General features: G+C 53.0%; 1 protein-coding gene across 6 annotated transcripts in view; it reads left to right on the top strand.

Annotated features, from left to right (window-relative positions):
* The first annotated feature begins 6816 nt into the window (after positions 1 to 6816).
* The window catches only part of CRTAC1 (cartilage acidic protein 1), a 150196-nt gene continuing 142926 nt past the window's right edge, over positions 6817 to 14086 (top strand). For 4 of the 6 annotated variants that reach the window (XM_059398290.1, XM_059398292.1, XM_059398293.1 and 1 more), the window contains exon 1: positions 7608 to 7753. In XM_059398290.1, coding sequence (XP_059254273.1) covers positions 7730 to 7753 — 24 coding nt within the window. In that variant the 5' untranslated portion in view covers positions 7608 to 7729. Of the gene's footprint in view, positions 7068 to 7606; positions 7754 to 14086 lie in introns of those variants that run through there. The other 2 variants (XM_059398294.1, XM_059398289.1) reach the window with 2 other exon arrangements.

The raw sequence follows: 14086 nt of genomic DNA, 5'->3' as shown, positions 1-14086 counted from the left end.
GCCCCAGCCAGCAGTAATTGGACGGATCAGACAACAGCCAGCCTGCGGGGCTCTCCACTCAGAACTCCACGTCGTTACCGCTGCTCCTGCTGCCTGAACCTCTGGCCCCCTGCCTCCCTGAGGCCTGCTCTCTCCCTCCCTGCCCCAGACCCCAGCCCTGCCTTTGAGGTTCCCGGTCCTCCTGAGAGGTCCGAAAGCTCCCCGCTGCCCGCGCCCCATGCTTACACGCAGCTGTTGGAGCCACCTCGCTGGAGAGCGAATTGCGCTCCAGCTCTTAAAGACCTCCAGGGGAGCCGTTTCCACAACCTCTGCAGGAATCTGGTTCTAACATCTCGCAGCTCTCCCGGAGAAGAAAGCCTTCTTTTCATGAAATCTCAATTCCTTTCTCTTGCAATGAGCATAGAGTGGCTTTTAGTCTCTGCTAGTTTGAGCTACACTTAAACAACCATAATTCCTCACGATTTTCTTCCCGCTCACCAGCGTGGGGAATGTTGGCTCTGCTTCTGGTCAGCCTTCAGCCACCGTGTGCGTCGCCCTGGGTCAGGGCTAGGCTCTTGCCTCTGAGGTGTGAGTGGAGCGATACTGAAAATGGAGTGGTCCCTTCCAGCACAGGGGTGGGGCTGAGCCAAGGGGTCAGCCTCTCGGGGTCCCTGGAAAGAGTGACGCATCTGAGGCTGGTTGAGGGCCTCTTATGGGCCAGACCCTGAAGATGTTTAAAGGAAATATAAAGCCAGATCCCTGCGAAAGAAGCAACGACTTCCTTGACTCCGTGGATGGTAGGCCATGTCCAAGATGCTTATACTGGCATTTCAGCTCTGTCTCTCGTAAGCTGTTCCAGGTCGGATGGGCCACTCGCCCCTTTGAGTCATCATTTGTGACTACCACGCAATGTCATACTTTTTAAAAAATGTATGTATTCTGTAAAGTTCTGCACAAACTGAAAGGATTACTAAAGATTGGGTGGGGAGGGTATGAAGCCAGGGGTACCTCCAGATCTGCTACTGTGGGAATACAGAAGTGAGGTGCTGGAGGTCTGGGTGTGGAGAGAAAGAGATGAATGTGAGTGGCATTTCAAAGGAAGGACAGGCAGGTGGAGGGAGCAGGCTGTGCACAGAGACTGGAGGAAAGAGAATGACAGCAGTCACCATTTCCGGGACGCTCACCGTGTACCAGGCACGTTCTTTCTAGCGTTCCCTACAAAAGCCTTATAATCGTTTTTATTGCCCTCGTTTGACCCTCGCATCTGGCAGTTCATAATAATATCTCCAGACCCTGAAACCGAACCCGTGAGAAATCCATTCTACCTTTCTTGGAATGGGGTGTCAGGATCAGGATAAAGTTTTTGGATGAATCAGGAAAGAACCAAGAGGTGCAGAGAGAGCAGTGGAGTTGGGGAGTACTCAAGAAAGAAAGAAAGAAAGAAACAAACAAACAAACAAACAAAAGAAAAAATACCAAAACTGGTTAATTCAATCCCGACGGAGTAATTAGAAATAATGCCCCTCGCACTTTTCAGACACGGATTCCTTTTTCCCAGGTGCCACCCATTCTTGCCCACCCGTTCCTCTATCCTACCCACTTCCTCTCTGAATGGTCTGGCTCCTCCCTCCTCCCCTTCTTTCCCCCATGGCCCCTCCCTCCCTCCCTCTCCATCTCCTTCTCTTCCCACACAATTACCCTTTCCATCTTCTTTTGTGTCAATACTTGACTCTCTGCGGATGACAAGATCTTCATGTTCGGTTTACTCTTTCAGAACAGACTAGAAACATTCTCCTCCATCCTTTGCGTCCTCTCCCAAGATCCTTCCTTCCCTTTCTCTCTCCTCCTGATTTTTTTCCCTCCTTTTATTTACTCCTTCCTCTCCTGTTCACTTTTCACCCATTTCTCTTTTCCTTGGGGATGGAACTAGCCAGGCACCCCTGACCCAGAAGCTCTCTGGCTCTTGCTGCTAAAATTGCCTGCTTCTACTCCCCACCGGCTCAAGACCATTTTATTTTTCTTCTTTAAGGCATGACCATGAGTTCATGTCTGTCAGAAACCTGGCTGAGTTGGCAGCTGGCCAGGCCAGGCCAGGAGTGGTTGGAACCTGGATCAAGACCTACCCACCAAGACAGGGCCAAGATCTTGGGAGGTCTTGGCAGCCGATTGGAGGAGGAAGTGAGGCCAGGTTAAGGGCATTGTCAAGGGAAGCTGGCATGAGAGGGTGGGCAGAGGCTCAAGAAAGCAGTTGATATCATGGATATGAGGCAGCAGGTAGTAAAGACTCGGCCACAGGGAGAGAAGTAGAGTATCTGGTCCCCAGAATCCTAGTCCCCAAAAACCTGGGTTGTGTGGTTGGGTACCAAGAGGGCAGAATGGGATAGAGACCCACTTGTTGGAGCTGGGAGTACCAGACAGAGCTCGGTCAGAAGATAAAGGTAAGAGCAGGTATTAGGACCTGGAGCAAAGGCAAAGCAGGACCAATGTCAGCCACAAGGCTAGCCTTAAGATTCAAGGTGAAGCCTTCCGACTGCCTTTCTACTGCTGACCTTGGGCTCCAGGGAACCCAGGGAACCCCCTGGACATGAAAGGTATTGGTGACTGGGCATGTCAAGCAGGGATAGAGAGCTGTACACTCAGGGGTTCACCGTGACCTTGCTTTGTCCCCATGTCATACTCTCAGCTGGGCCCTCAGATTGAAAAGCCACCCCACTACAGTGTGGGAAAACTTTAAGGCACCCAAGCCACCTAGGTACAGAATCACACGATTGTCGATTGTCTGCTACAATGTCAATCCCAGGCTCCCCCCAGCCTAAAAAGGCCCTGACCTTTCTAACCAGGTTTTTTAGGATTCCATAATGTTCTCCTTTTTCTAGTGCCCCTTCCCAGGTCTGCCCTCTCTCTGCCTGAAGAAGTTTCCTGCAGCAGGCCCTCCCACTCTACACTGTTCTGAGTTAGCTCTCTCTGGCCAGCTGGAAGCCCACCATGGTTTGTGACTTTCTACAAGAGCTTCTGCACCTCCACCCCTACTTGCCGCCCCTCCTGGGTCCCTTCTGTGCATCTGTCACTTTTAAGCCACCGTTAACAGCGGTGCATCTGGAACTCACCAGCCATCCGATAAATACGTGTTCCTTAGAAGAAAGGGACGCAGAGCCGTCCAGGTTGGCTTGAGAAGGGGCTCTCTCCTCACTCTCCCTGACACTCCCCACTTCTTGCACAGGTTATGGTTTCTCCTGTGTTACTACCACTGCTTTCCCACCCCCTCACGCACACATCCATTTCTTTGGGGGAAGGCCCAACCTAATTCCACGGTCCCTCGTCTGCAATTCCAAGGTCTCCAATCCCTGAAAGTCAAGAGACGCATTTTTGTTTTTTGTTGTCTGCGGGTTTGGTGCCAAAAGTCATCTGGTGACAAAACCTGACTGGTGTGAAGCTACTTTATCCCCTCACCTGCTTCGTAAGAACATTCATATTTTTGCTGTAGAAATACTGGCAGGTCCCGTTAAGAGATGCTGTCCAAGACCTCCCTGGGGACGTCTCAGAATGTGTGGTACCTTTCTGAATTTTAAAACCCCTTTGGCCTCAAGGGCTTGAGATAAGGACTTGAACAACTGGAGTAATCTCTCTGTTCTTTTGCAACAGATCTGTTCGAATAGAAGCGACTCGAAGATCTGAGATTCCCTGGCCCTTTCTTTCCATCTAGAGAATGAGAAGACAGCTAGGTGGGTCAGTGAGGGTGACAAGGAAAGCAAGGATAGAAATCTTCTGAGCGGGAGAAAGAAGGGCTGACTTGGTATGATTCCAAGTGACTTGTGTAACCCACCGGAGGCTGAACTATAGAGGGCACCTGGTTCCCCAGAGCCCCCCTGCCAATAAGCTTTCAGGTAACTGAAACAACACACAGGAAATGTCTTGAGCTTTTAGAAAATGAAGCGCCACATAACCTTTCTGGTATTTTTTTTAATAAAGTAAGTGTGTCTTTTAAAGTAAGTGTGGAATAAATTAATCAGAAAACACTATGTGTTCACCCCATGCCCAGTGTCATGCCAGCATCTGTGATGTGGTCAAGCGTTAGATGCAAACTCGGGACTTAAAGGGGCTTCCATTCCAATAGGATGACTAAGTTTTATGCATGAGAAAAAATTGGAAAACTGGGCAGCGTGCATAATAGAGTGCTAAGACTTTGCCAACCAGCACCAGAGCAGAAGAGGCAAAGCTCACTGGCCAGAGCAGTTTGGGAAGGTGGTGTGGGAGGTGACACTTAGTTTGGCTGTCAGAAGATGAGAAAACATCTTAGGCAAGTATCCCAGATAAGACTGGACAAGGTTTGTGGAAGGATGATATGGAGAGACTAGACTGGAGAAGACTGGACTCAGAGTATTGGGAGGGGGCTGAACAGGCTGGCTAGCGGTAAGGAGTGTGTTGAAAGAAAATGTATGTGTCTTAGTCTGCTCATGTGGTCATAACAAAATGTCACACAGGGTGGCTTAGACAACAGAGATTCATTTTCTCACACCTGGAGGCTGGAAGTCCCAGATCAAAGCGCTAGCAGGTTTGGTCTCCTCAGAGGGCTTTCTCCTTGGTTCACAGATGGCCACTTCTGTCTGTGTCCTCACACGACCTTTCTTCAGTCCCTGTGCAGAGGGAAGCCTCCGGTGTTTCTTTATTTTCTTATAAGGACACCAATCCCAAGGATTAGGGTTCTACCCTGTGACCTCATTTAGCCTTAATTACCTCCTTAAAGGTTCTATCTCCAAATACAGTCACATTGGAAGTCAAGGCTTCAACATATGAATTGGGGTTGGGGGAGGGGCAAATTCAGTCCCTAACAGTGTACCTGTGTCCCAGGAAAGCAGGGTGTGTCTGAGCAGTTTGTGAGGGCAAGATGTCTACACTGAGACAGGCAGGACAGGGCTGGATTCTCCATGGACACAGCCATGAACTGAGTGAGGGACGTGGAGGACATTAGAGGAATTCGAAATTATAGTACCTGGTCTACCTGGTCCGCTGGCTCAGCCCTCACAAGTACAAGTGCAGAAACCAGATTGCATTCCCTGGAGAACTTGCTGGAAAGAATGTCTCCATCATTTCCTGCATTTCTCTGTCCTTCCCCAGCACCTCTGGTGTGTTGCACCCTTCCTTGGCTAGCTGCAGGAAAGTGTGACATCATTACAGAGCTGTTTTGTGCAGACAGCCTAGTCACATCTGGATGGCTAATGCTGATAATTACTGCACTGGTTACTAAATCTGTCGGGTTTAGGTGAGGTGAGACTCCACAGCTGGGGCTGCTGGTCACAGCTTCGCCGGCAGAGAGAGGTGAGAACAAAAACCAAAAAAGGTGTGCTTAGGTGCTTGGGATTGAGTGAAACCGGTTATTACCAGTCACTTGGTATCTCCCTGAGTTGGAGTTTCTAGCTAAGGGATGCTCGTTGATCAGACAGAACATGACAACCTGCAACTTATCTCCACGCGAAGAGGATGGTGGGGACCAAGATCCAGAAACAAGTGTGGAAGTGGCCCCTTAGGTGCCAAGGCCATCACCATATGACTCAGATGCCCTCTGAACACGGTGGGTGCAATGATGTCGCAAGGTGCAGGGCAGACTGGACTTCCTATGGAAAGAGCTAGGAATCAGGAGTGTCCTTAGGGCAAACTATTTGCTAAGTGAAGGTTCTTAATTTGGGTCTTAGATGAAGTTTTAAGGATCCTTGAACCCCCTAACTTTGCATGGCAACATGAATACACCACAAGCATTTTTCTAAGAAACAAACCCATAACATTAATCAGAATCTTGAAAGTTTTGAAAGGGTTCTTTTGATCCCCCAAAGGGAAATGATTATAAGCCACCACTCTAGGCCCCCTAGAGAAACAGGCTGACCTTCGGCACAGCCCCAGGAAAGACCTGAGATCCCTAATGATCATGAGGTGATTCTCAGAGATGTGCTTGTATGTGTGTGTGTGTGGGGGGGGGTACATGTGTTTGCATATCTTTCTAGAGGAAGGATTCAATAGTTTTTGCCACATGCCACATTCTCAAAAGGGTCCACAACCCTCAAAGGATTAAGATCCTAAACTAGTTCCAGGGCCTCAAAGTTAAAAAGATTGCCTATGTTTAGCGATTTATTTCTAGAGGACGATCACAGAGACCTGAGAACAGGCCAAAGTAGGCTTGGTAGTTCTACTCAAAATCTGGGGATAACTGGGGCCAGGGCTAGTTGGCAGGGGACCTTCATTTAAAAAACAACAACAATAACAACAAAACCACTGGAATCCTTTTTAAGAGTTAAGTCCCCAGAAACAGAGAGAGGGTCATGGGAAAAGTCCCAGTTCGCTCCCTTTCCGATGGCGTGCGTATCCCCAGGTCTTTCTCTTTCAGGGCCCCTTGCGTGCCCCAGCTTTCCGAAACCCAAAGACTGAGTAAAGTCTCACAATTCATTTAGTAAATCCTCACTGAGCGCCTACTCTGTGCCAAGCTCTATTCTAGGCGCAAAACAAAGGACTTATCTTCAGAGTGTTATCGATCTAGGTCCGTTTCCTGCCCAGCACACGGGTATTTGGGGCACTGCTGACCTAGCGCGTTCTTCCCAAGCTTGGCCCGCGTGGCCCCTGGTCCGGGGAAGCCGAGACCATCCCGGGCACTGCGGCGGGCTGGGGGGGTCGAGCAGGAGGTTAGCAGTACCTGTGCGCAGAGCGGTAAGGGAGACTGGAAAGATCAGAGCCGGTGGGCCTGCTGGGAGACCCCGGATTAAGCTCAACCCAGCGCTACTGGGGCGGGAGCACGGCGGGGTGGGGTGGGGGCACTGGCGGCGGGCGGGGACCAGAGAGGAGGAGGGGACGCGGCCCGCCGCCGCCTCCGCCGCCGCGCCTGCTCTCCGAGCTGCGCTCGCCCGCTCCCCGCCCTCTGGGGCCGTCGCGAAGCTCAGCTCTCCATACTGAGCAGTACCCGGGAGGCCCTCGGACACGTTCCCAGGCCGGATAAAGATCGGGTCGGCGCTCGCTCCGCAGCGCGAAATCTCGCCATCAGCGCGCCTCGCGCGGCCGCTCCGGCCCGGCCCGGCGACGCCAGATCGCTATCGGCGGGGGGAAAGGCAAGGCTGCGCCGCCGCTCGCGCCGTCACCCTCGGCCCCGCGCGCTGGGGTGGCCGCGGGTCCCCGGGACCCCGGGGCTCGCCTCCCTCCCCAACCCCTGGCCTTCCTTCTCGGCGCTTCCTCCCGAGGGACCCCCGCTTCCCGCCGACCGGGGCCCCCAGCGCCCAGCCAGGCGCCCTCGCCTCGCCCCTCCTCGCCAGGCGCCGCTGCCTCCTGAAGGTTACGCGACGCCGAGGCGGGGTGCGGGGGGCGCCCGCCCTCGTCGCCGCCCACCCCAGCGCCCGCCGCGCCGCGCCGCGCCGGGCCGGCCGGGCTGCCGGCTGCTGCCACCGCAATCCCCGCTCCTAAATCAGCGCGGGGAGGCGTCCCCTCCCCCACCGGCTGCCCGGACTCCCCGCGCCGCGATTGGCCGCGCGGGCGCCCCCCGTCCGGGGCCCCCCCGCTCCAGCCGCCGCGCCATTGGCTGCGGGTCTCCGCCAGCCTTTACATAAGCCCGGGCGCGCTCGAGTGGAGTTGTATAAAGCGAGCGAGCGGTGGCGGGGCGGGAGGCTCGAGGCCAGCCCGGGACCGGGGCTGGGAGCTGGAAGGCGGCGGCGGCGGCGGCGGCAGCGAGCGCCCGCGCTCCGGCGCCCCCAGGCGGTGGGGCTGAGAGAGCCCGAAGATGGCTCCGAGCGCTGACCTCGGCGTGAGTACCCGCTCCCGGGCACCCACTCCCTCAGGCGGAGAAAGTTTCTCCCGCCCTGCGCGCCCCTCCCGACCCGCCCGCAGGGGTGGCGGCGACGCCGCCGGGGAACCGGGAAGGCGGACGCCGCCACGGCAGGCGGCGGCGGCGTCTGGTGGCAACTTACCGAGAGGCGCAGGACCCGACCGGTGCGCCCAGCCTCCCCTGCGGGCTGGGGGCGAGGCGGGCGCGGGGCTGGAGGTGGAGGAGAGGTGGGATCGTGGGTGTGCAGACCACAGTCCGCCCCGCTGGCTGGGAAGGTGCTGGGGCGCGCTGGAGGTCAGCCGTTTGGGGAGGGGTCACTGGGGCGGCGAGGGGGGCGGAGCAGGTGAGGAGGGATGTGCCGAAGGTATCTGGGAGCCACCCAGCGGGGCTCAGCCTCGGGCCGGGGAAGCTACTGGCCTCTACCGGGTGACTATGCTGCCAGAATGGGGAAGAGCCCCGGGGAGCTGGAGCTTCTTCCCCAGGGAAGCCGAGGTCCTGGCACAGCGCTCGGTGGGCAGAGAGCTCCGGGAGCTAGCCCGGCGAGCGGCGTAGCCGCCAGCTGCCTTTGCTGGACCGAGGTGTGGTCTCCTCGCTCGCAGCCTGTCTCGGGCAAACCAGCTTCAGGCATTCCGAGGGAGCCGGGGATCCTTCTCCGCCCGTGGAGGCACCTGGAGGCTTGGATGGGGCAGCAGGCCAGGCTTGGGGGCATGCCCAACAATGCAGCGCGCCTCTTCTCAGTACAGTAGTTGGGAGCTCTGGTTAGTCCCGTTTCTGCAGAAACCAACTCAAGAATCCAAAGTCATCCCAGCCTGGATGGGAGCCTCCCAGAGTGGTCGCGGAATGCTCCTGGGGTTGGGAGGGGGGCACTCCTCTTCCTCCGGGAATGACTAATGAATATTGCTGGCGGTGGTGGTGGGGTGGGCACCTAGTGTGGCTTCTGTGCGTCCCAGGAGGAGCTTCAGCTCTCCAGGCAGGACACATTCTTGAGTCACACTTGAGATGTCTTCTGGGATGGGTGCAGGACTTCTCAAGTGAAGCCAGGTGGAAAAGAAGGCAAAAAGGTTCCAAGAATAGGGGACAGCTCTGTAGTGCTGTTGAGAATCAGGCGAGAACTCATGGGGGAAGAGAATCGCTCCTGATGGGAGAGTTTTTTTTACCCTGATGACTTGGGGCTGGGGATACCCAAGGCTGAATCAGAGCAAATTCAGAGTAATGCTGTACCTCACTTCAGCCATGAGGAAGGGGAGATGGAGGATGGAAAATTGGGAACATGGCGGTTCTTCCAATAAATCTCTTGAGGAAGCATTTTCTCTCCCTCTGACTGAAGAACATCATTCTGGCAGCAGGTCCTAAAGTCAATTTAAGAAGCAATGAAGAGAGTTTAGGGTCTTGGTGCTGCCACAGTGGACCACAAGTAGAATATTCTAACTTGTAGTTGGCACTAATGGACTCTGGAGAAGGTCAAAGACATGCTGCTCAGTCGGGGTGTATCCTTCACCTGTACCCCATTCCTGAACACGGTGGGTGTTTTGGATTCCTAGGGGAGCTCCTTCAGCCTGGAGATCTCCTGTGGGGGGTTATCAATCCATACCCCCAACCAGCTCCATCCTCCGCCTGCGGTCAAAATTTTTCTGCTCCATTTCCCAACACGTTCTCTCCACTGGGGGTTTGTGCAGGGAGATACCTGCTTGTTGCTCTTTCTTCCCTTCTCTCCATCTTCTTCCCTTCTTCCCATCTTTCTTCCCTTCTCTCCAACACCAGGTTGCACCTGGTGTTCTAAACCCTGATGTTTATTATTTGGGACATTGGTGTTTGCTTAAGACGTCCTTTCGCTGCACAGGAGTGCCCCTGTGAATGTGTGGACCAAACGCCTGTGTCATTCTAGGGAGTCAAACCTAAACGGTTGTGGAGAGAGGACCACGGACCACAAAGGCAGTAGTACTATGAAAGTGCTTATGACAGTCTCCTGTTCTCAATCTTCTGGCTGCCTGCCGAGGTGATCAAGGTTAAAGGTGGAGCAGGCTCGTTGGTGTCCAGTAGGGGGCGCCAAAGGCACCCAGCTGGAGACCACTGACTTTCCCACTTCTTGCCCTTCACTGACCACAGCCCCCAACCCTCACCTTCATGACGGGAGCCCTGCTACCACGGGTTTCCTGGATGTCAGCTGTTCCTTGTGATCTCAGGTGCAACGGGGCAGGTGCACACACAACATTTCAGGGAAAGAGCTGGTGCTCAGTCCCACCTGCTCTCTGAGACCATTCCTTTGCGCTTGGTTCTGGTGGGTCCTTTGAACTCGTTATGTGCCCATGGAGTCCAAGAACTTTAGGGCTAGAAGATCCTCCCTTCTAGGATCCTCGAAGAGCTTCTAGTCCAACCTCATCCCTTCCCCAACACTCAAATGCATGCCTAATTTACAGATGAGAAAGCTAAAGCCCAGTCAGAACCAGTGTATGGCCCAAGGTCACATGGCTATTTGGTGGAAGACATTGGACAAGGTCTCAGGATTCCCAGCTCCCTACGCAGAGCTCTTTCCAATCCTGTGACCTGCTTCTTCTTTACCATGAAGATGGACGTGTGTTCTCAGCACACTATGTACTCGTAATTGCTGACATTGGCAAATTAATAAATTTAGTAAATTTGGGGAAATTTTCTTGGAATCAATTATTCAGAGCGAGGAGCAGGTAAAGTTCTTGTAATGTACATATACAGGTAATAGAAATTCTGAATTGCTTTTCCCCTTCCTTCCACTATCTTATCTCGTTATTCCAAGCAGTCTTTTAGGCAGAAAGAAAGCAACTCCGGTTCTCAGTCCATGCATGCAGGCATCAGAATAGCCCAGTCCCTCACTGTGGTCTTGGAAGCCAGGCCAGAGCGCTTCCTTTCTCTCACGAGGACTTGCCAGCGTAGGCTTTCCCAGTCCTGCATCCCACGCTGCCTCTGGCACCCCCAGTACTCAGATCCTGGATGAAGTGGAGAGTTCCCAACCATTATTTGCCCATTTCCCCATCTTTGCCACTCCCAGCTCAAGGGCAGAGTGCTAGGATGTTCTGTTTTTGCAGAATCCTTGTATTAGGGCTTCTTGGGTGACCTGGAAGATACTGCCATTTCCCCTGCTCTTTTTCTGGTCTGTGAGTGTGACTGTCGACATCTGAGCTGGGCCCTGGGCAGAAGACTTGATGAGTGGCCTGTGGACCATCCTTCCATTTCCTCTCCCCACTCTGTTCCTTTGCACACGGCATAGAGCTCCTCTGGGGTCCCCTCAGAGCCGTGGCCGACTCAGTGGCGACCCTCAGGAGAAACGAGTGCTGCCAAGCCAGAATTCTGAGAGCCAGATCCTCTTCTGTCCCTAAAGCTCACCCAAGGGATGCTTGTTGCTGGGGAAGATGCTTGAGTTTCCTCTCCTCCTTCAGACTCACAGGCAAGTTGGGTCTTAGTCTTCAGGGGGAGGAGGAAGGTAGTAAGATTACATGGACCACCAGAGAACAACAGCCCCCTCCTTTAGGAAGTGGGGTTCTGAGAGAGTGCGCTTGGGGTCTGTGCCAGCTCCTGGCTCTAGCTGAAGAAATGTGCCTGCATTCCCAGGGCTTGTTCTGGTGTGGATAAGGAGAGGAATGTAATTACATGAAATATGGCTAAAGCACAAGCTCTCTGGTGTTTTGTTGAATGAGAAGAGGACACAGAGTTTGAGAAGTGGCATTAGACCCTGAGAAACAAGAAGTCACCCTTTTCATGAGCCCCACTAGGTGGCTGACTCTTACTTCCCCTACTCATTGGGAAGGCAGCCCAGTGTAGTAGGAAGGACACAGGCTTAGAATCTGGCTCCCCCACTCACTGGCTTGGAGACCTTTGGCAAACCGCTTAACCTTTGCATGCCTCAGTTTCCTCCTTTGTAAAACGGTGAAACTGACAACCCTGTGATAAGGGTAGGATAGTGAAGATCAAGGAAGACAGTCTTTAACATGCCTCTGCCCTTAGCAATATGTAAGGAGGTATTCAGCTGGAAGAAGATATTATTGCAGGATCACTGGGAACCACACTGAGTCTTCCTTTTCCAAGCAAGCGAGGCTGAGTGTCCAGATTTTCACATAGGTCCCTGCTCAAAGCAACATCTGGACTGATGGACAAGGCCTCCCCAGCAGGGCTCCCTCCTTGCCTTCTCCCCTCCCCCACCCTAGGGTTTTCATTTGGGGGTTCTGCCATACTTGGGGAAAAGAAATTTTACAGGTCCCAGGATAATTCTGAATGTGATGAAGGGCCCTGAGCTATTGATTCCTAAGGAAGGATCTTTGTGCTGGGAGAAGCCTTCCTCGGAGCCCAGTGATTTAAGAGTGCTGACAAATCCATGCTTCCTCAGCCTCCTGCAGGCTGCAGATACAGGCTTCCAGGCCAGCCAGGGCTCGGTGAGGGATTTCTGGGGAGCCTGGCTGGTTGCTTAGGGGACATAAACCTGTGAACTCTGCTTAGGAAAAAGTATGAAATCAATTGGTTCATTATCACACCCAACACACCCTGGATCACTTAGGGCATTTAAGAAATGAGAAGCAGCAAAGGACTTGGAGGCTGCATTGGAAACGTAGACAGAGTGGTGTGAAGGGCTTGGGGACAGGAAGACATTTTGCTGCTGAACCACTCATGATCTTGACCTTATTGAAATCCTTTGGCAATGACCAGAGGGCCTACGTTGCCCCCCAGTTATTTGGCGGTGTCTGGAGACATCTTTGGTTGTCACCACTGGGCTACGGAAGGCTAGTAACATCTAGTGGGGCAAGGCCAGGGATGAGGCTGAACATCCTACCAGACATAAGACAGCCCCCAGTGAAAATTTGCCCTAATATGTCAATAGTGTCAGGGATGAGAAACCGGGGCTGGAGCATCGCCACACAGAATCGGAGCACACTGGAGGTGGGAGGGATTTCAGAAGTGTCCTCATCCTGCTCAGGACACTAGGACCCACAGAGGTGGAAAAGACTTAGTGAGGGTCCTACAGCAAGCTAGCGGCTAAGCTCGTCTGGAACTCAGATCTCCTATTTGCTGAGACCAGCTTACCCAAACTCTCAAAGATGTTGTGAAGATCAAATGGGAGCTGTGAAAACACTTGGAAAATTATGAAGAGACTATTATTAATATTGCTATTATTAAGAATTCGGGAGTTTGGAAAGTTCTATTTCTGGCTGTGCCACTGACTCATTGTGTAATATTGGGTGCCTCGTCCCCTCAACCCGCATGCCTCTCTGAGTGTGTGTGTGAGTGTGTGTGTGTGTGTGTGTGGCTGGGGGAGGGGGAAAGGTGATCTTAGCAAATAAGTATATCATAATCATTACCTTTAGAGTAAAGTCCAAAGATTTGCCCTTCAAAAACCCTAGCCACTTTTTTTTAAAAAAAGATAAAAATTTTCCTTGAAAGAAATCATGTTGGCTTCATAAGAAGCAAAGCCTTTTCTTCTTGGAATAATTCCAGTACCCTCGCCCTGTAAGTTGGTTCCAGCCCAGGAAATCTGATCAACATCCGGAGGAGATACTGATATCACCACAAATGACAACCGATTGGATTTGTCCCCACTCCCTCCGGAAAGGGGAGGTGGCAACTTCACTCTTTCCTGCTCAACCCTCTTGGCACAGGGAAGTTCTGCAAGGAACTTCACGGAGGGATGGGAAGGCGAGTCATTAATTAGTAAAACCTTGTTTACTTAACAGACATATTCTTAAAGATCTCTTCCAAGGGACATTTTGACATATTACTTTAATTAGCCACCGAAGAATTGCAAGTGCAGAGAGTGTATAAAATGACCCTTCCCGTTGTTTCTAGTTACTGTTATCTTTGCTTTCACCCAACAAGTACAGTGACAAGGTCACGGGAATCACTGCTGAGCTCAGGCTGTCCCGTTGACCAGGGGAGGGACTGCAGGGACTTCCTCCCTAATGGCAATGTCCACCTGCCTGGAGAACAGCCTCCCAAGTGGAGGTTCTCCCTCGGCATCCCTGCCATACCCTATTTTGATGTCTGTCCATGAGGATCCCTCATGTCAGACAAATCCTGGTTCAGCTGTCTAGATGGGGAACAGGCCTGGGAGCCCGATCCCAGCCTGCATGGGCAGAGGAGTTCTTGAAAGATTGGCAGGAGCAGGGACACCTGGGTGGCTCCGTTGGTTAAGCAGCTGCCTTCGGCTCAGGTCATGATCCCAGCGTCCTGGGATCGAGTCCCACATCAGGCTCCTTGCTCGGCAGGGAGCCTGCTTCTCCCTCTGCCTCTGCCTGCCATTCTGTCTGCCTGTGCTCGCTCTCTCTCCCTCTCTCTGACAAATAAATAAAATCT

Source organism: Mustela nigripes, chromosome 4 (genome assembly GCF_022355385.1).
Source record: "Mustela nigripes isolate SB6536 chromosome 4, MUSNIG.SB6536, whole genome shotgun sequence".
Lineage (NCBI taxonomy): Eukaryota > Metazoa > Chordata > Mammalia > Carnivora > Mustelidae > Mustela > Mustela nigripes.
This window is presented reverse-complemented; position numbering and strand designations above follow the sequence as displayed.